Source organism: Babylonia areolata, chromosome 27, assembly GCF_041734735.1.
Source record: "Babylonia areolata isolate BAREFJ2019XMU chromosome 27, ASM4173473v1, whole genome shotgun sequence".
NCBI classification, from domain to species: Eukaryota; Metazoa; Mollusca; class Gastropoda; order Neogastropoda; family Buccinidae; genus Babylonia; species Babylonia areolata.
The window spans coordinates 1,150,693-1,173,918 of NC_134902.1; the positions used below are offsets into that span (position 1 = coordinate 1,150,693).

Sequence of the window (23,226 nt, forward strand, 5' to 3'; positions counted from 1 at the left end):
TATAGTGTTTCACAGAAGTCATGACATGACAGAAATCAGTGCACAGTTCTATAGTGTTTCACACAAACACCATGACATGACAGAAATCAGTGCACAATTCTATAGTGTTTCACAGAAGTCAAGACATGACAGAAATCAGTGCACAATTCTATAGTGTTTCACAGAAGTCAAGACATGACAGAAATCAGTGCACAGTTCTATAGTGTTTCACACAAACACCATGACATGACAGAAATCAGTGCACAGGTCTATACTACAGTGTTTACAGAAGTCAAGACATGACAGAAATCAGTGCACAGTTCTATAGTGTTTCACACAAACACCATGACATGGCAGAAATCAGTGCACAGGTCTATACTATAGTGTTTCACAGAAGTCAAGACATGACAGAAATCAGTGCACAATTCTATAGTGTTTCACAGAAGTCAAGACATGACAGAAATCAGTGCACAATTCTATAGTGTTTCACAGAAGTCAAGACATGACAGAAATCAGTGCACAATTCTATAGTGTTTCACACAAACACCATGACATGGCAGAAATCAGTGCACAGGTCTATACTATAGTGTTTCACAGAAGTCAAGACATGACAGAAATCGGTGCACAATTCTATAGTGTTTCACACAAACACCATGACAGGACAGAAATCAGTGCACAGGTCTATACTATAGTGTTTCACAGAAGTCAAGACATGACAGAAATCAGTGCACAGTTCTATAGTGTTTCACACAAACACCATGACATGGCAGAAATCAGTGCACAGGTCTATACTATAGTGTTTCACAGAAGTCAAGACATGACAGAAATCAGTGCACAGTTCTATAGTGTTTCACACAAACACCATGACATGACAGAAATCAGTGCACAGGTCTATACTATAGTGTTTCACAGAAGTCAAGACATGACAGAAATCGGTGCACAATTCTATAGTGTTTCACACAAACACCATGACATGGCAGAAATCAGTGCACAGGTCTATACTATAGTGTTTCACAGAAGTCAAGACATGACAGAAATCGGTGCACAATTCTATAGTGTTTCACACAAACACCATGACATGGCAGAAATCAGTGCACAAGTCTATACTATAGTGTTTCACAGAAGTCATGACATGACAGAAATCAGTGCACAGTTCTACAGTGTTTCATAGAAACGCCATGACATGGCAGAAATCAGTGCACAGGTATATATATATATATATATAGTTTCACACATATCGTGAAAATGAGGAGTATGATGTAAGATATATGAATCCCGAGACAAAAATGTCCCGGAAAGCCGCAACAAACAGCAAACGTGCATGGAAATAACATTTCTAAGGCATGAAAGGTTGGCAAAGACGGAGCAAATCGATAATGTCACTTAGCTGAAAAATGGCGGCCATTGAGAATGATTGTTTATCTCCTGCCGGAAACGGCATTTCATTGGCTAGCAGACAGTGATCTGATGGCGAGGTGTCGTATCACTGAGTTGCCGCGATAAATTTTGGCCGAGAAGAGCCAACAGATAGGCCTGGTTTGCATCAGTTTGACGTGGTACAGTGTATGACAGCAAATGCACATTTCTATATTGTTTTACACACATCATGGAATGCATGGACTGTTCTGTATTTTTTCACATAAGATATAAATCAGTGCATAGTTATCTTCACATTTATCATGAAATGGTAAAATCACTATGGAGAAAGCTGGACTCGCTCTAAAACATGAAAAATGGAAAGAGTCCCAGAACAGACCGATTTCTGTGTGAATTTTTATTTTATTTATTTATTTATTTATTTATTTTAATTTTTTAAAGAGTCCGTGTTTTATTGTCATTTCACTTAATGAAGGATTCGATAAAAAGGAATGATCAAATACTTACAAAGAAAGTATCATAACATGTACACTGACAGAAGGCAAACCAAAAGAATACATAATAAACTGCTGACTCATCTAACAACGGTTCTTCTGGTTTTGCTTCCAGAATAAAATGACAATTGCAAACTCTCATAATCAAAGATCAGTCAGGATTTGTAAGTGAGTGATGCATAGGAGATAACATTAAACTTATTTATGATTCAATTCTTTATCTCACTGATAGTAATTTACCAGGACTCTTGCTCTGTGTTGATTTAGAGAAAGCATTTCACTCCTTGGATCAGACATTTATGACAAAAGTACTAAAAGCTTTTGGCTTTGGCAAAGATATTTGCTCTTGGATTGAAATATCTTACAAAAATATTAAGTCATCTGTAATAGTTAATGGATAAGCATGTCAGTGGTTTGAAGTTTTGAGAGGTTGTAGGCAGGGTGATCCTGTTTCACCATATATTTTTATTCTCTGCATTTGAATTCTAGGAATTATGGTTGAGTTCGATAAGAACAATAAAAAAAAACCTCAAAGCTTAAATGGAAAAATGTAATTATCTTTTTGCATCCTCAAATTCAAGATATTGATAAATATAGACCAAATTATTTTACTTGCTATGAGTTTTGGAAGGATGTTTTTAATGCCTTTAAAGATTCTGCAAACACAATTTGGCCACAAAATGAAGCACAAATGTTGGCCAAACCAATATTTTATTATAACAAGTTTGGTTTGAATGATCTTGAGCTAAATAAAAGGGAATGGATATGAGAGGGCATCTGTAATGTTGCAGATCTTTATCAAGAAAACGATAACCTTATGTCATATGCTGAATTTAGAGAAAAGTATTACATGACCACAAATTTCCTTTCCAATACAGGTTTATTAAAAGTGATGAAAACTGTCTTGCCAAACTCAAACAAACAAATAAAGAGTAATATGAGAATGCAGCTGCCCAGCTTTTGGACTTCACTATATTCAGTACAAAAAGGTAGCCGTAAATATTACAATTTATTGGTTCGGGGAAGAGACCTTCCGAAATTTTGTCAGGTATTGTATCATGAAACGAGGAAATAAATCAATGAGTAGAGCCTGATTTCTCTGGACAGACCAGTCATCACAGTGGACGGAACAGTGTCCCAATGTGCTGCACCACAAACCATTCCACCTTTGGTTTGAAACATCTCTGAGTTCAGCAGAGCTGGCATGACAGAAGATACATTGTTACAAGTGTCCTTGTCAGATGTCTGATGCCTATTGTCCTGGTGTGGTGGTGTCTGTTGCCATGGTGTGGTGGTGTCTGTTGGTTGCCATGGTGTGGTGGTGTCTGTTGCCATGGTGTGGTGGTGTCTGTTGCCATGGTGTGGTGGTGTCTGTTGGTTGCCATGGTGTGGTGGTGTCTGTTGCCATGGTGTGGTGGTGTCTGCTGCCATGGTGTGGTGGTGTCTGCTGCCATGGTGTGGTGGTGTCTGTTGCCATGGTGTGGTGGTGTCTATTGCCATGGTGTGGTGGTGTCTGTTGGTTGCCATGGTGTGGTGGTGTCTGTTGCCATGGTGTGGTGGTGTCTATTGCCATGGTGTGGTGGTGTCTGTTGCCATGGTGTGGTGGTGTCTGTTGGTTGCCATGGTGCAGTGGTGCCTGTTGCCATGGTGTGGTGGTGTCTGTTGCCATGGTGTGGTGGTGTCTGTTGGTTGCCATGGTGTGGTGGTGTCTGTTGCCATGGTGTGGTGGTGTCTATTGCCATGGTGTGGTGGTGTCTGTTGCCATGGTGTGGTGGTGTCTGTCGGTTGCCATGGTGCAGTGGTGCCTGTTGTCATGGTGTGGTGGTGTCGGTTGCCATGGTGTGGTGGTGTCGGTTGCCATGGTGTGGTGGTGTCTGTTGCCATGGTGTGGTGGTGTCTGTCAGTTGCCATGGTGCGGTGGTGTCTGTTGTCATGGTGTGGTGGTGTCTGTTGCCATGGTGTGGTGGTGTCTGTTGCCATGGTGTGGTGGTGTCTGTTGCCATGGTGTGGTGGTGTCTGTTGCCATGGTGCGGTGGTGTCTGTTGCCATGGTGTGGTGGTGTCTGTTGCCATGGTGTGGTGGTGTCTGTGTGGTGGTGTCTGTCGGTTGCCATGGTGCGGTGGTGCACAACAGCCATGGTGCGGTGGTGCCTGTTGCCATGGTGCGGTGGTGCCTGTTATCATGGTGTGGTGTCTGTCGGTTGCCATGGTGCAGTGGTGTCTGTTTCCGAGGTGCAGTGGTTCGGTCCTCAGCTGCTGGAGAACCACTCGGCCAGCAGTCTGTTGTTCTTGAACTGAGCATAGTGAGCGAAGGGCTCGCTTTTGACCCAGTCGTAGAAGACCTTGTTGAGCTCCTTCATGTGGCAGAATGCGGCAATGATGTGGGCGAAGAAGCGAGAGGGATGTGGACGGCCGTTGTCTTTCAGCAGCCACACCAGACACTGTGCCATGCGCCACTGGAGGGCGCTCACTGTCTGGGGGTCGTCCACGTCCTCCTGACCTGTCACATCACGCAATGTCTGTGTCACACATCACACACTGTGTCACTGGAGGGCGCTCACTGTCTGGGGGTCGTCAACGTCCTGGCCTGTCACATCACACACTGTCTGTGTCATACAGTGTCACACATCACACACTGCGTCATACAATGTCACATCACACACTGTCTGTGTCACACTGAGTCACACATCACACACTGTGTCACACTGAGTCACACATCACACACTGTGTCACACTGAGTCACACATCACACACTGTGTCACACTGAGTCACACATCACACACTGTGTCACACTGAGTCACACATCACACACTGTCTGTGTCACACTGAGTCACACATCACACACTGTGTCACACTGAGTCACACATCACACACTGTGTCACACTGAGTCACACATCACACACTGTGTCACACTGAGTCACACATCACACACTGTGTCACAAACAGTTGACCCCTGATAAGCCGACCCCTTAGGGACCCCCCACACCCCCAAAACAGTCGACTTACGCAATGGTCGACTTACCTGATTTCTGAAAAGTCAACCTTTTTAAACGTTATTAGTTACTTGAAAAAAGGATGTGATAAATTTCACTGTACCTGTGTCTGTTTTGCATTGGTGTCTATATGATATTGAACATTATGTCGGTATTAGATTTATCTACTGGTTAACATATACTGAGTTATATAGTTTGTGGACCTCCGTTGTCACAGCCATCATTGTAAGAACAAGTTTCTTTAGTAATTCCCATTTAGGGTTTTGGTATATATGTATTTTTTTCTTTCTTTTTTGTTTTCTTTCTTTACCTATCTTGCATGTTTAACTCTCTCCGGACGAAGGAATGCATGCTTTCGTTTTCTCCGCATAGGCGGATAGTAGTTTGCACAGGACAGGAATGTCAGACCCCTGCCGGAGTCTGCACTAGTTGGGTCACGGTTAAGTATGTGTAATTAAACTCTCTCCGGACGAAGGAATGCATAAGCATTCATACCTAAAATGTATTTGGTTTCAGACGACGGAATGGAATAGCATTTTCAAGAAATAAAAATCCATCACGCGCTGTACACGTGATTTTGTGATTAGCCAAGCAGAGTGCGCTATTCTGGGTCGCTCCACAATCGAATGGTATGATTGGTCAGCCTGCCATGTGTGGCCCGTCTCGCACACACGCTGACAAAGTCACTGACCGGTCGTCTGCTTGCGTGCCAGCCTGTTAGCAAAGTGGGCTCTTCTCAAAATGTGAAGCGAACAAGGCAGCGACGGCAACGTTTTAGGGTTGCTGAAGTACTTGAAATGCTACAAACTGAAGGGTCGGACATTGAAGAGGTGGATGATGACGAAGAAGAAAGCGAATTTAATGCAGGAAGCGAGCATGGGTATGGTGATTAGGGGTGAAAAATTGGCAGTATTTTCTACATATGGCAAAACTGTAAAAATGATGAGAAATTTGTTGTTGTTTTTTTTATATATGTAATAGCTCAACACGTAATAAACCAGTTCTGAAAGTTTCATTTTCTTACTCTGTATTTTGTATTTTTGGTAATTTTTTTCCAAACCCTTACAAATGGGCCGTCTCTGGGGAAAAGCACGGGAGAAAACTTGTCATCCCGAGTGAGTTAACATCTGTTTCATATTAGTTCAACAGTCCTTATTCGTTATTTTTAGTTTTCAACTACATACTGTGCTTACACTTGTGTACAGTGTTATGTATCCGTTTGGTTGCAGCATGCAGTATTTACATCTCTCTCTCAGAGATAGTTTTGTAGATGAACATGGTTCACCATTTTCATTTGCTAAATACTAATACTACTAACACTGATGATGATGTTTATGGATAGCTATATAGCGCTGTAGATGAACAAGGTTTACCATTTTCATTTGCTAAATACTAATACTACTAACACTGATGATGATGATTATGGATAGCTATATAGCACTGTAGATGAGCATGGTTTACCATTTTCATTTGCTAAATACTAATACTACTAACACTGATGATGATGATTATGGATAGCTATATAGCACTGTAGATGAACATGGTTCACCATTTTCATTTGCTAAATACTAATACTACTAATAATGATGATTATGGATAGCTATATAGCACTGTAGATGAACATGGTTTACCATTTTAATTTGCTAAATACTAATACTACTAATAATGATGATTATGGATAGCTGTATAGCACTGTAGATGAACATGGTTTACCATTTTCATTTGCTAAATACTAATACTACTAATAATGATGATTATGGATAGCTGTATAGCACTGTAGATGAACATGGTTTACCATTTTCATTTGCTAAATACTACTACTACTAATTATGATGATTATGGATAACTATATAGCACTCTACCAGAAAACTGCTCTGGATGCTTTCAAAAACACATATTATATGTACCACATCAAATCAAAGTTACATACACACATATACAAAGCAAACTATACACACACATAAACACAATGCATACATGCATTTTCTTAGGTAAATGTGCAAAATGTAATATTTTTAGTTATCAGGGAACGGCAGTAGTAGCAGAAGAAGTGTGTCTACACTGACATGAAAACAGTGTGTCTACACTGACATGAAAACAGTGTGTCTACACTGACATGAACACGGACATGAAAACAGTGTGTCTACACTGACATGAAAACAGTGTGTCTACACTGACATGAAAACAGCAGCACCCACCCAGAGTGAAGAGCATCAGACATTTCAGAAGGACTTTTTCACTGTAGCACAAGCCCAGGTTCTTGACAATCTGCAGGCAGTGTAACCTCAAGTGTGTGCGCTCCTTGCCACAGATTTTCTCCATCTGGTGATGGCAGAACGTGCCCCCGGACGGCATAGTCATCACCTTCAACTCTTCGTTGTAGCCGTACGTCTGGAACAACACGGACGCCTCACAGCGGCTGTCTGCACGAGGAAAGACAATCACCCAGCTTGGAACAAAGACATGGTCACTCGTGTTGTCATCATTATGGTTGTAACATTACAAAAGAAAAGGTCGTGTGGTGGCAGTGACATTACAATCAGTGGAAGTAAAAACATTTTATCTAAAGATCACATGATTTTTGTGAAAGCTTAAAACATCCTGAGGAAAAGTTGCACAGTTTCATTTTGATCAATATGGGCCTGAGAGTGAGTGAAGAGTGTGTGGGGGTGCGGGGGTGGGGTGGGGGTGTGTGTTTCTTTCAGGTCCACACACAGCATTACACATGGCGTACCTTTGATCAGTCGGATCTGATCCCCCACAGAGAGTGCCGAGAACCCTGGGATAGTTTTGACAAAGGCGATGTGCTGACGAATCTTTTCTTCCATCACCTGCAACACAGGGCTCCGTATCTTCATTTTTTTTCATGGCCACAAGGTAATGATACATTTTATTATCTGTTTCATGGCCACAAGATAATGATACATTTTATTATCTGTTCCATGGCCACACGATAACGATACATTTTATTATCTGTTTCATGGCCACACGATAACGATACATTTTATTATCTGTTTCATGGCCACAAGATAATGGTACATTTTATTATCTGCTCATGGCCACAAGATAATGATACATTTTATTATCTGCTCCATGGCCACAAGATAATGGTACATTTTATTATCTGCTCATGGCCACAAGATAATGATACATTTTATTATCTGCTCCATGGCCACAAGATAATGATGGGTCTAAGCACATCACAATCAGACGCTTGGTCAAATGTTTTGATTGTGGAGGAAACATATGCTTAAAAGCTGTGTACATAATGAGGGCAAAATCAAACACGTTTAACAGTTACACACAGAAAGAGTGACAGGCATGTGTGCTATCGTTTCATGTGTGTCAGAGCACGTGTGCGTGTTCTACAGAGAGGGGGAAATTGGAAGTGTGTATTCTTTGCCATGATCATATCTGCAGTGTAGCAGTGGACATGAAGGCGGCCAAGGAACTGTGCGTGTCTTCTTAGAAACACATCTCGTACCTCTGGTTCAGCTTCTATCTTTACACTGCTCATCCATCTCTCCCCCTCTAACTCTCTCTATCTCTCTCTCTCCTCCCTCTCTCTCTCTCTCTCTACTTCCCTCTCTCTCACTCCCTCTTTCTCTCCCCCTCCCTCTCTCTGTCTCTTTCACTCACTCTCTCTCTCTCTCCCTCTCCCTTCATCTCTCCCTCCCTCCTTCTCTGTGTGTGTGTGTGTGTGTGCAGTGTGTGTACCTCAGTGAACTGACTGATGAAGGTCTGACGACCGTCCACATCGATGCCGGTGGTCTGGTACAGGTGCTGGTACTCCTCCTCTGACACGCTGCCCAGGGGACCGAAGACCTCGATCTGGGCCTGACACTTGTCCTGACAACACAGAACACACTGACACTTGTCCTGACAACACAGAACACACTGACACTTGTCCTGACATCACACTGACACTTGTCATGACAACACAGAACACACTGACACTTGTCCTGACAACACAGAACACACTGACACTTGTCCTGATTGACACTTGTCCTGACAACACACTGACACTTGACATGACAACACACTGACACTTGTCCTGACAACACACAAGTACACTTACACTTGTCCTGACAACACACTGGCACTTGTCCTGACAACACACAAGCACACTGACACTTGTCCTGACAACACACTGACACTTGACAACACACTGACACTTGTCCTGACAACACAGGACACACTGACACTTGTCCTGACAACACAGAACACACTGACACTTGTCCTGACAACACACAAGCACACTGACACTTGTTCTGACAACACACTGACACTTGACATGACATCATACTGACACTTGTCCTGACATCACACAACACACTGACACTTGTCCTGACATCACACTGACACTTGTCCTGACATCACACAACACACTGCCAAGGGGACAAAACTGACACTAATCACTCTGCAAGGACTGCCGGGATTGCTCCACACCGAATGTGGGGGTGGGGTGGGGGGACATGTGAACAATGTCACTGACACACAGCAAACAACACATATCACTGACAGCAGAACAACACACATAACTGACACACAGCAAAACAACATAGCACTGACAGCAAAACAACACAGCACTGACACACAACAAAACAACACACATCACACACAGCAAAACAACACACATCACTGACACAACAAAACAACACACATCACTGACACACAACAAAACAACACACAGCACTGACAGCAAAACAACACACAGCACTGACACAAAGCAAAACAACACACATCACTGACACACAACAAAACAACACACAGCACTGACACACAGCAAAACAACACAGATCACTGACACACAACAAAACAACACACATCACAGACAGCAAAACAACACACAGAAAACAAAGAAGACAAAGAAACAGACAGGCAGGTGTGAACACTCACAAAACAGTTCCTCTGTGCCTGCAGCATTTTGTCGGGGCTCAGCTTGTAGCAGTCATTGTACAGCACTTTGTGGGTCTGTACCAGGTGATTCGTCAGGTCCCTGCACTCTGCATCACTCAGGTCCCCCGCAGTGCTCTCCCCTGAGGACGAGGCGCTGGACAAGGGAGTGAGCACAGCCAGATCCGGGGATGAGGAGTCGCCACGTCCCGCCTCCCCCGCCACAGACATGGACTGACCCACAACGCTTGGGACACAGGCTGGAGGGACACAGTGGGCACTGCCAGCTGAGGGGGTGGGAGACACTGACGTCACAGCCTGGCGTCTGTCGGCACGCAGAGTCACAGCGACAGGAGACACGACACCACTCGTTTCACCGGGCGCTGGATTGAGGAAAGCTGTTAACGCATCAGTGGGTGCAGGGGAGTGGGCGACGGAGAAAGGGATGGTGGTGGGGGGGCTGTCCGAGAAAAGGGCGGATGAAGAAGAACTGTGGGAGTCGGTGCTGACACCTGGTGGTGAGAACATTGAGGCGGTGAGAGATGTCAGTGAATGAAAGGACGGCACACTGTCTGAGGTGGATGATGACAACAGTCTGTCTGCCTCACATGAAGACACAGCGGATGCGGTGGATGATGACGCCACATCTGCACCAGATGGCGACACAGCAGATGCAGAGGTGGAGGACTGGTGGTGGTTGTTGCTGGCTGACCCCATGACCTGTTTGTACTCCAGGATGTCCTGGGTACGTTTGGCATGGGTGTAGCGGCCTGTCTTGATGGCTGGACACGACCATTGACATCCATACATCCACATCAATGCATCAACATGCATACATCAACATCGATGCATCAACATGCATACGTTAACATTCATACACGAACACTCATGAATTATATTGATAACAAGAGAGGTAAGGCCTTCATGACTCACTTGTGATATGCACTTAAATGATATGAATAAATGATTTTTTTTAGATTTTTATTTTAATCGTTAAAATGTGTTCTGTATTTGTTATTATGAAGCTTCAAGTAAAAAGAAAGGGGGCGTGGCAGGGGGGGTGTGGGGGGGCATAAAAGGACATTCGAACCAAGCACGTTCGGGTGGAAAGAAATGGTTTTAGTCACAGCACTATTGCACATCTATGAATGACATTCAAATATTAACAATTAAGCTCTTTTTTTTTTTAAGCGTGATGAATTGATTGCAGTATTGAAAGTGATAAAGCTGTTTAAATCATGTTATTTTGGTATATGTTGGGCATTTAAGAAATTTTTTAAAGTCCACAGTAAAGGAGATTCATGTTCGACAGGTGTAGTAACACTCCAAAACTGTGACATGGTCCATTCAATTTCTTTTATGTTTATTCCAATTCATTCAGTATCCATTTTAAAATATTCACATGCAGTAAACACGTCAATGATGTAGTTAGTGTCACTGTATGTGTTCTGTCCTGAATTTGTATTTCGTTTCTTTTAATTTTGAACAAGAAAAAATGAGGTCATGCCATCTTCAAACCCAGCCTTTTCTGCATCCGGATCCTCAACAAAATAAACCATTCATGACCTGATAATACAGCTTCATCCTGCTTCATCTGGAAGAATTACAACCGTTTACTGGTAAGACTGTGAAGATTTTTTTCCCACAACTTTCAGTCCAAATTTGGTATTGGCAGACAAAGTATTTCCAGAGAAAATGACAAAGTTAAAGTTTACCACACACACACATGAACCATCTCCATCTGCACAGCCTCGTCTTGCCGGGCACACATTCATCTTTTTACCTAAACAGCAACATAATACATCTATCTGATCACCACAACCCAGTGAAACAGGGCACGCACCTCCAGGGGACATGCCCACAGCCAGACACTTGAGGTGGCGACACTGGGCACAGATCTTTGTCTTTGCCGTCTTCCCAGCTTGCACCACGCTGCACTTTTCATCTCCCTTGACGCACTGATACCCTCGCCCTCGCACCAGCGTTCTCCGGAAAAATCCCTGCTCGTACAACAGTGTTCGTTGATCATTCTGACCACAAAAAAATGGTACACTGACGCACTCGTTTCTTCTGTCACCCAACTTTCAATGGTGTCTCACTGTTTTCCAACGGTGTGACAACTGCTTATTCACAGAGAAAAAAAAGGCAGCCAGCCTGCGAGTGAAATGACGGTCAGTGATATGATGGGAAACAACTCATTCCAAAATGTTTCTTCAGTGATGGTTATCTCCCTGCTCACGTCCTGTTACATTTTTGGTGGTATTTGTGATGATTTTACAGGTGTCCACAATGGGTACCCATCTCAGTCTCTATCCATGCCAAGTACAACACGTGTCCTCACCTGTAGTGTCCACAATGTTCTGTTATAATGGATACAACACCTGTCCTCACCTGGTGTCCACAATGTTCTGTTATAATGGATACAACACCTGTCCTCACCTGGTGTCCACAATGTTCTGTGTTATAATGGATACAACACCTGTCCTCACCTGGTGTCCACAATGTTCTGTTATAATTGATACAACACCTGTCCTCACCTGGTGTCCACAATTTTCTGTTATAATGGATACAACACCTGTCCTCACCTGGTGTCCACAATGTTCTGTTATAATGGATACAACACCTGTCCTCACCTGGTGTCCACAATGTTCTGTGTTATAATGGATACAACACCTGTCCTCACCTGGTGTCCACAATGTTCTGTTATAATTGATACAACACCTGTCCTCACCTGGTGTCCACAATGTTCTGTTATAATGGATATAACACCTGTCCTCACCTAGTGTCCACAATGTTCTGTTATAATGGATACAACACCTGTCCTCACCTGGTGTCCACAATGTTCTGTTATAATGGATACAACACCTGTCCTCACCTGGTGTCCACAATGTTCTGTTATAATGGATACAACACCTGTCCTCACCTGGTGTCCACAATGTTCTGTGTTATAATGGATACAACACCTGTCCTCACCTGGTGTCCACAATGTTCTGTTATAATGGATACAACACCTGTCCTCACCTGGTGTCCACAATGTTCTGTTATAATGGATACAACACCTGTCCTCACCTGGTGTCCACAATGTTCTGTTATAATGGATACAACACCTGTCCTCACCTGGTGTCCACAATGTTCTCTGTTATAATGGATACAACACCTGTCCTCACCTGGTGTCCACAATGTTCTGTTATAATGGATACAACACCTGTCCTCACCTGGTGTCCACAATGTTCTCTGTTATAATGGATACAACACCTGTCTTCACCTGGTGTCCACAATGTTCTGTTATAATGGATACAACACCTGTCCTCACCTGGTGTCCACAATGTTCTGTTATAATGGATACAACACCTGTCCTCACCTGGTGTCCACAATGTTCTCTGTTATAATGGATACAACACCTGTCCTCACCTGGTGTCCACAATGTTCTGTTATAATGGATACAACACCTGTCCTCACCTGGTGTCCACAATGTTCTCTGTTATAATGGATACAACACCTGTCTTCACCTGGTGTCCACAATGTTCTGTTATAATGGATACAACACCTGTCCTCAGCTGGTGTCCACAATGTTCTGTTATAATGGATACAACACCTGTCCTCACCTGGTGTCCACAATGTTCTGTTATAATGGATACAACACCTGTCATCACCTGGTGTCCACAATGTTCTGTTATAATGGATACAACACCTGGCCTCACCTGGTGTCCACAATGTTCTGTTATAATGGATACAACACCTGTCCTCACCTGGTGTCCACAATGTTCTGTTATAATGGATACAACACCTGTCCTCACCTGGTGTCCACAATGTTCTGTGTTATAATGGATACAACACCTGTCCTCACCTGGTGTCCACAATGTTCTGTGTTATAATGGATACAACACCTGTCCTCACCTGGTGTCCACAATGTTCTGTTATAATGGATACAACACCTGTCCTCACCTGGTGTCCACAATGTTCTGTTATAATGGATACAACACCTGTCTTCACCTGGTGTCCACAATGTTCTCTGTTATAATGGATACAACACCTGTCTTCACCTGGTGTCCACAATGTTCTGTTATAATGGATACAACACCTGTCCTCACCTGGTGTCCACAATGTTCTGTTATAATGGATACAACACCTGTCCTCACCTGGTGTCCACAATGTTCTCTGTTATAATGGATACAACACCTGTCCTCACCTGGTGTCCACAATGTTCTGTTATAATGGATACAACACCTGTCCTCACCTGGTGTCCACAATGTTCTCTGTTATAATGGATACAACACCTGTCTTCACCTGGTGTCCACAATGTTCTGTTATAATGGATACAACACCTGTCCTCAGCTGGTGTCCACAATGTTCTGTTATAATGGATACAACACCTGTCCTCACCTGGTGTCCACAATGTTCTGTTATAATGGATACAACACCTGTCATCACCTGGTGTCCACAATGTTCTGTTATAATGGATACAACACCTGGCCTCACCTGGTGTCCACAATGTTCTGTTATAATGGATACAACACCTGTCCTCACCTGGTGTCCACAATGTTCTGTTATAATGGATACAACACCTGTCCTCACCTGGTGTCCACAATGTTCTGTGTTATAATGGATACAACACCTGTCCTCACCTGGTGTCCACAATGTTCTGTGTTATAATGGATACAACACCTGTCCTCACCTGGTGTCCACAATGTTCTGTTATAATGGATACAACACCTGTCCTCACCTGGTGTCCACAATGTTCTGTTATAATGGATACAACACCTGTCTTCACCTGGTGTCCACAATGTTCTGTTACAATGGATACAACACCTGTCCTCACCTTTGGTGTCCATAATGTTCTATGTCATAATGGATATGTAATGCTCTAATGGATACATAATTGTTCTGTGTTACAATGACATGACACCTACCCTCACAGGTGATGGTGCCAAAATGCTCTTTGTTATAATGGATACATAAGGCTGTATGTTATAATGGACGCATAGTGTTCTATGTTATAATTTATGCATAATGCTCTATGTTATAATGGATACATAATGCTCTATGTTATAATGGATACATAATGTTACATGTTATAATGGACGCATAGTGTTTCAGTTTCTGTTATAATGGATACATGATACTCTATGTTATAATTTATACATTATGCTCTATGTTATAATGGATACATGATGCTCTATGTTATAATGGATAAATAATGCCCTATGTTATACTGGAATCATAGTGTTCTATATCATAATGGATACATAATGCTCTATGTTATACTGGATACATGATGCCCTATGTTATAATGGATGCATTGTGTTCTATGTTATAATGGACACATAATGTTCTATGCTATACTGGATACATGATGCCCTATGTTATAATGGATGCACTGTGTTCTATGTTATAATGGATACATAATGCTCTATGTTATACTGGATACATGATGCTCTATGCTATACTGGATACATGATGCCCTGTTATAATGGATGCACTGTGTTCTATGTTATAATGGATACATAATGCTCTATGTAATAATGGATACATAATGCTACATAATGCTCCGTTATACTGGATACATAATGCTCTGTGTTATACTGGATACATAATGCTCTATGCTATACTGGATACATAATGCTCTATGTTATACTGGATACATAATGTTCTATGTTATACTGGATACATAATGCTCTATGTTATACTGGATATATAATGGTCTGTGTTATACTGTATACATAATGCTCTGTATTATACTGAATACATCATGCTCTATGTTATAATGGATACATAATGCTCTGTGTTAAAATGACATGACACCTGGCCTCACCTGGTAAGCCTCACAGGTGTTGACACATAGCGTTATACATTACAATGACATGACACCTGGCCTCACCTTGCAGGCCTCACAGGTGTTGGCGCCGTAGTGAAATCCGGCAGCCGGTTCCCCACACACCTTGCAGGGGGGCAGGAGGGAGGTGTTGGTGGGGGCTGTGCGAACTTTCTTCACTGACTGCTCTCCCTTGGCACCCGCCTTCCTCCGCCGCTCACTGTGCACCATGCTGTCTGCACACATCGCTGTCGTCGTCATCATCACCATCATCAGTCATCATCATCGCTCACTGTGCACCATGCTGTCTGCACACATCGTCGTCATCGTCATCATCACCATCATCGCTCACTGTGCACCATGCTGTCTGCACACATCGCTGTTGTCGTCATCATCACCATCATCAGTCATCATCATCGCTCACTGTGCACCATGCTGTCTGCACACATCGCTGTCGTCGTCATCGTCATCATCAACATCATCAGTCATCATCATCGCTCACTGTGCACCATGCTGTCTGCACACATTGCTGTCGTCATCGTCATCATCACCATCATCAGTCATCATCAACATCATCGCTCACTGTGCACCATGCTGTCTGCACACATCGCTGTCATCGTCACCATCATCAGTCATCATCATCGCTCACTATGCACCACGCTGTCTGCACACATCGCTGTCGTCGTCATCATCATCATCATCATCAGACATCATCAACATCATCGCTCACTATGCACCATGCTGTCAGTGCACATCGCTGTCGTCATCATCATCATCACCTTTATCATCAACATCATCAGTCATCACCATCATCATCAGTCATTATCAGCATCATTGCTCACTGTGCCCCATGCTGTCTGCACACATCGTCATCGTCACCATCATCATCAGTCATCACCATCAGTCTCCATCATATCATCATCACAGTCAGTCATCTCCACCATCATCACATCCATCATTATCATCATCAACTTCTTCACCATTGTCACTTTTATCATCATCTCCATCATCAACTGTCATCATCAACATCGTCATTACCATCATCACTCATCACACGTCAACAGACCAACAAACAAACCATGCAGTCATCGTCAACACATCGTCATTACCATCATCACTCATCACACGTCAACAGACCAACAAACCATGCAGCAGACAGACTGAGAGGCTGTAGTTCAGCTGATTACCTGGTCACTGTACGTTAGTGGTGGTTAGGCTGTTGGCTGACTGAGTTACAGCTGATTAACTAAAAGTGACGGAGTGATACAGACCAACCAACTAAAAGTGACCGAGTGATACAGACTAACCAACCAAGAGCCGATGGCCTCACTGGCTAAAACTGATTGATTTTAAACAGACTGACTGGCTGACCAATTTATGGTTGATTGGTTTGTGAATTATTACAGAAATGATTGTCTGGTAATTTGTTACAGAACTGTCTGATGATTTGCTACAGAACTGACTGTCTGATGATTATTACAGATCTGATGATTATTACAGAACTATCTGATGATTATTACAGAACTGTCTGATGATTATTACAGAACTGACTGTCTGATGATTATTACAGAACTGACTGATGATTATTACAGAACTGATGATTATTACAGAACTGATGATTATTACAGAACTGTCTGATGATTATTACAGAACTGACTGATGATTATTACAGAACTGACTGTCTGATTATCATTACAGAACTATCTGATGATTATTACAGAACTGACTGATGATTATTACAGAACTGTCTGTCTGATGATCATTACAGAACTATCTGATGATTATTACAGAACTGTCTGTCTGATGATTATTACAGAACTGACTGATGATTATTCCAGAACTGACTGATGATTATTACAGAACTATCTGATGATTATTACAGAACTGACTGATGATTATTACAGAACTGACTGTCTGATGATTATTACAGAACTGACTGTCTGATGATTATTACAGAACTGTCTGTCTGATGATTATTACAGAACTATCTGATGATTATTACATAACTGTCTGTCTGATGATTATTACAGAACTGATGATTATTACAGAACTGTATGATGATTATCACAGAACTGACTGTCTGATGATTATTACAGAACTGACTGGAGAACTGACTGATGATTATTACAGAACTGTCTGTCTGATGATTATTACAGAACTGACTGTCTGATGATTATTACAGAACTGTCTGATGATTATTGCAGAACTGACTGTCTGATGATTATTACAGAACTATCTGATGATTATTACAGAACTGACTGTCTGATGATTATTACAGAACTGTCTGATGATTATTACAGAACTGTCTGTCTGATGATTATTACAGAACTGTCTGTCTGATGATCATTACAGAACTATCTGATGATTATTACAGAACTGTCTGTCTGATGATCATTACAGAACTATCTGATGATTATTACAGAACTGTATGTCTGATGATCATTACAGAACTGACTGTCTGATGATCATTACAGAATTACAGAACTGACTGTCGGATGATCATTACAGAACTGACTGATGATTATTACAGAACTATCTGATGATTATTACAGAACTGATTGTCTGATGATCATCTGTCTGAGGATTATTACAGAACTATGATGATTATTACAAAACTGACTGTCTGATGATTATTACAGAACTGTCTGTCTGATGATTATTACAGAACTGTCTGACTGATGATTATTACAGAACTATCTGATGATTATTACAGAACTGACTGTCTGATGATTATTACAGAACTGTCTGACTGATGATTATTACAGAACTGACTGTCTGATGATTATTACAGAACTGTCTGTCTGATCATTATTACAGAATGACTGATGATTATTACAGAACTGACTGTCTGATGATTATTACAGAACTGTCTGATGATTATTACAGAACTGACTGATGATTTATTACAGAACTGACTTTCTGATGATTATTACAGAACTGACTGATGATTATTGCAGAACTGTCTGTCTGATGATTATTACAGAACTGTCTGATGATTATTACACAACTGACTGATGATCATTACAGAACTGACTGATGATTATTACAGAACTGTCTGATAATTATTACAGAACTGTCTGATGATTAATTACAGAACTGACTGATCTGAGTGACAAACTGGTGGATTAACTGACTAATGGAATGAATGGATTTGTGGCTGACTGACCGATTAATTGGAGAATTATCTGGAGTCTTTATTTAATCGTTAATTTCTCAGTTATTAAAAAGGAATATTTGGTTTGTGACACAACAGTTCACTAATATTGATTCACTGTGTTTCCTCACAGAAACACTGAAATACTTATGGGAAATTCTTTTAAAATTTTTTTATAGTACTCATATAATGTGACTTACTTTAAAAACCATCTGAAGAAAATTATTTTGAATTTCTCTTATTGAGATAATAAAGTATTCTGTATTTGACCTAGAAAAGTAAGCACAAATAAGAACACAGAGCAACATACACACAGAGATACGCACGCACACACACACACAACACACACATACACACAGAGATACGCACGCACACACACACGCATACACACACACATACACAAACACACACACAAACACAAACACACAAGCACATGCTTGAAGGGCTTACCCTGCCGTCGCCTTTCCCAAGTTTAAAACAAAACAAACCACCACCTGTGACACACGCGCACGCGCGCGCGCACGAGCACAATTTATATTGGCCAACTGTAATCTGGGCGAAAACCCACTTCATTAACAGTTTACTATTTCACTGCCTCGCAGTGTAATTAACCGACTGATGTTTGATGAGCTGAGTCTCGGGATCACTGTCCAAAGAATTGCAAGGTTGAATCTCATAGGGTCGAACCGAGGACACATAACAACTGCACATGACGTGCGTCAGTTCAACTTTCCCCCGTCCATTTCGCAATCACCATCAACTTGATCAACTTCCTCCTTCAATGCCGAGTGAAGTTCTCCGTACAATTACCAAACAATTAAAGTTTAAAATCAGTGAAATGTTTCCTTTTTAGCAGACTGGAGCCATGTCCGCAGCTGACTCACACAAGTAACGACATCAGAAACAGTGGCCTACAAATATTTTTAGATCAATGTGTAATTCCCAGACCGGGCACTCCCAACTTGGGCAACGGAAGTCAGATGTGTGGAAAATCGATATCCTTCAATGAGACCTGTGGTCCAGGCCAGAGTGACAGCATTGGCGTGTTTGGTGGAATGGAAGATGTCGATACGGTCTCTGGAACTGAACTCATGCTGTATTGAAGTTGTTTACAGTACATGGGTGTTGTTTGGGGCAAGGGACGTCACTGCGTGGTGAGTTGTCTGTGGGGCCAAAGTACATGTGTACCACACATGAAAAAAATTTTTTTTTTTAATTAGGTGATAATGAAAAAAATAAGCATAAAGATATAACACCAACAAACATAACAGCTATTAATGATAACAGTTAATAAACCCCTTATCTGATGAAGTCTTAAATCCATAATGAATTCATCCAGTGGCAATAGTTTCCATGGCACAGAGCCGTGAATACGAAGCAAAATTCGTGACTGGCTGACAAATAGTCCAGTTCTCATGCAGCCTCAGTCTCCACCCACATCCACATCCCTTCCTCAGCCTGCACAGACACACACACACACTGCCACTGGGCACACACACACACACACACAGCCACTGGGCGCACACACACACACACACCGTGACACACACGGCACACACACACACACGCACACACTGTCACTGGGGGCACACACACACACACACACACACGGCACTGACACTGACGGACTGGACGCGCGCGCGTCGGCGCATTTCACTCACACAGAGCTCAGTGTCACACACACACACACACACACACACACACACACACACACACACACACTGTGAGACTTGACAAACATACTAGTACGCATACGGTTCAGGACACACACACACACACACACACACACACTGTGAGACTTCACAAACATACTCGTACGCATACGGTCCAGGGCATACACACACACACACACACACTGGCACACACACACACACGCACACACACACACACACACACACACACACGGCACACAAACACACACACCGTGTGAGACTTCTTCGTTCTTTAGTTTAACGTCTTTTCACTGTAAGTGATATTAGACGTGTGAGACTTGACTCGTCTAACATACACATACGGCCCGGGGCACACACACACACACACACACATGACACACACACACACACACACACACACACACACACACATCACACACATCACACACACACACACACACACACACAACGTGACACACATGTAAACTGAACACTTACCGTTTTCTTTTATTTCAAACGGCAGTCTCGTCAACCAGTGTTAAAGAGAAACAGCCTGAAACAGCCTGCAACAGCGATTTAAAGTGAAGCTGAGTGCAGTCAGATTCCAGACCTCCATGCTGTGACCAGCGTTACATAACGTGTCTTGGCCCATCCGGTTTTTATCGGTACATACTGTACCGAAACAATCCAAAGCGTACTGGTGTACCGGAAGAGTACAGAGACCACCTGCCTGCATGTGTCCCAAACATACATTGACTGTTCAGAGGAATTGCATAACACTGATAGCAGGTGTCCACGTTCAGAGGACGTGACCAGAGTAGATGACCTTCATAATCAAAGCATCTGTCCGAAACAGGCTTCATTTCCAGTGTTATTTGTTGCAGATCGTGTTTTCAGTGAGTTGCTTCCCTTGGTCTGGGTCACGCCTTGCCCACAGACACACACACACACACACACACACACACAAAATCTAGTGTCTATGCCTTGACTAATCGGTCTGAACACATATCTATGGCGCTGACACGATGCTCGTCCTTTGAACCTGGAACTTTATTATGTAGGTCACAAACTGTGAAGCGCGATTTGATCTTCGCTGACTAATTTAGCTATTATAACGTGAACTGAAGACATTTATATATCGCCTGGAGCTATCAGTCTGAAATTACTTACCTTAATAAGGAATTGCTCAAAGCGACGCCAAATAGACCTCAGGCACAGACAAACTAGTGTTGATGTCTGTATTCAGGGGAGAACATGTACTCCGCGCTCCATAACAAATCATCTCAACGACAATAACAATCATTTCAGTAGATAGTGATAGCAAATCATGAAATAGGCCCGAGTCCACAAATTCACAAGCACTCAAACATTCACACACACACACACACACACACACACACACACACACACACACACACACACACACACACATGGGTAAATAGCACACACACAGAGACTGAAAGGGAGAGAGAAAAAGAGAACTGTCTCGCCACTGATGCACTCATACGACGCACTGACGTACGAACTTTACTTGTAAAATGATAATAATCAAGCTATTCATTAAAAACAACAACAAAAAACAACAACAACAAAAAAACATCCCCGTGGATGCACGGATTAGTACCAAGGCGGCCAACAGATCAGGACTAGTGGGAAAACGCCAGTTTTAGCATCGGTTGTTTCTATTTTCTGCAACAACGGACTGGACCCTTCAGAGCCCACTGGGAAGACCAGTAAATCCTGCAGACGACAGATTTCAGTGCGAGTCTCAGACTGAATGACTGAGCTTGAAAGAAAAAGAGTGTTTGTCTGGTCTTCAGTCCAGGTAAGGTACTGGGCACAGGGCTAAAATGATTAAATAAATAAAGTGATAAATGAATAAATAAATACAGTGAACAATGAATAAGTAACGTAAAACTCTTTGTTTCGGACACACTGAGAATTCAGTACAATAAACGTCAGTGCCAGGGGGTACAACGCGGGACAGCGGTCATTAAGTAACAATTATGCTCTTAATTATGCACCAGACTGAAGTAACTTAATTATGCTCCAGACTGAAGTAATTTAATTATGCTCTTAGTTATGCTCCAAACTGAAGTAACTTAATTATGCTCCAGACTGAAGGAACTTAATCATGCTCCAGACTGAAGGAACTTAATTACTAATGCTCTAGACTGGAGGAACTTAATTATGCTCCAGACTGAACTTAATTATGCTCCAGACTGAAGTGAGTTGAAAAGAAACGGAACGTTTGTCTGCGTGTTGTTGTTTTGATGCGGTGTCAGTGGAATGACAGTTTTGAGTCAGACGAGGACTGGAGCAGTGCCTGGACGGTGTTTTCTCTGACACTGACAAGGTCGGGGAGATAACTAGTCCGTCCATCTACCTGGTGAACTGAGGAGTGACCCCGAAGTACCGACAGTCAGTGCCCGCTGGTGATAAGATAAGAGCTGTCAATGTAGTTGCTTCTCCCGAAAAATATTTGAACCACTTTTTTTTTTCTTTTTTTTTTCCAATTAAAAGAAGCCATGCAGCCAAGCGACACAGATGCAATACATCACATGAAAGTAACGCACACAAAACAAAATGAGACATATGACATTCGTAGGCAACATATACTGCATGAATTTATGCACGGTAACTGCCAGTGCCCAGCGTCAACTGACATGTAGAATCTGAAACAGACCAATGAAGCATGACTGAGAGTGTGCGCACATACTAGCTTACCGCGCGGTCTCGATACGCGCGTGCGTCGTCCGTCAGTCGGTGTGCACTGGCACGCACTGACACCGGCACACACACACACACACACACACACACACACATAAACACACACACTCACTCACTCACAACTCAGTGAATATGTGTAG

General features: G+C 42.4%; 1 protein-coding gene across 3 annotated transcripts; it reads right to left on the bottom strand.

The window, feature by feature from the left end:
• Window positions 1-1,765: 1,765 nt before the first annotated feature.
• Window positions 1,766-21,628, bottom strand: LOC143301023 (uncharacterized). Of its 3 annotated transcripts, none has more exons than XM_076615022.1 (8): window positions 21,527-21,628; window positions 15,617-15,786; window positions 11,582-11,738; window positions 9,742-10,520; window positions 8,560-8,691; window positions 7,577-7,673; window positions 7,041-7,265; window positions 1,766-4,349 (listed from the first exon to the last, which is right to left on the bottom strand). In XM_076615022.1, the coding sequence occupies exons 2-8, from the start codon at window positions 15,779-15,781 to the stop codon at window positions 4,099-4,101; spliced, it is 1,806 nt and encodes a 601-aa protein (XP_076471137.1). In that variant the 5' UTR covers window positions 15,782-15,786; window positions 21,527-21,628; the 3' UTR covers window positions 1,766-4,098. The 3 variants fall into 3 exon arrangements, with proteins under 3 accessions (XP_076471137.1, XP_076471138.1, XP_076471136.1); XM_076615023.1 differs by lacking the exon at window positions 21,527-21,628 and adding an exon at window positions 20,855-21,220; XM_076615021.1 differs by lacking the exon at window positions 21,527-21,628 and adding an exon at window positions 19,155-19,786.
• Window positions 21,629-23,226: the final 1,598 nt, after the last annotated feature.

Coding starts and splice junctions, on each gene's coding strand:
- LOC143301023 (XM_076615022.1), bottom strand. CDS start 15,781: ATGGTGCACAGTGAGCGGCGGAGGAAGGCGGGTGCCAAGGGAGAGCAG. Junction 10,521..11,581: donor TGTGGGCATGTCCCCTGGAG/GTGCGTGCCCTG, acceptor GGTCGTGTCCAG/CCATCAAGACAGGCCGCTAC. Junction 7,674..8,559: donor TCATCAGTCAGTTCACTGAG/GTACACACACTG, acceptor CCTGTGTTGCAG/GTGATGGAAGAAAAGATTCG.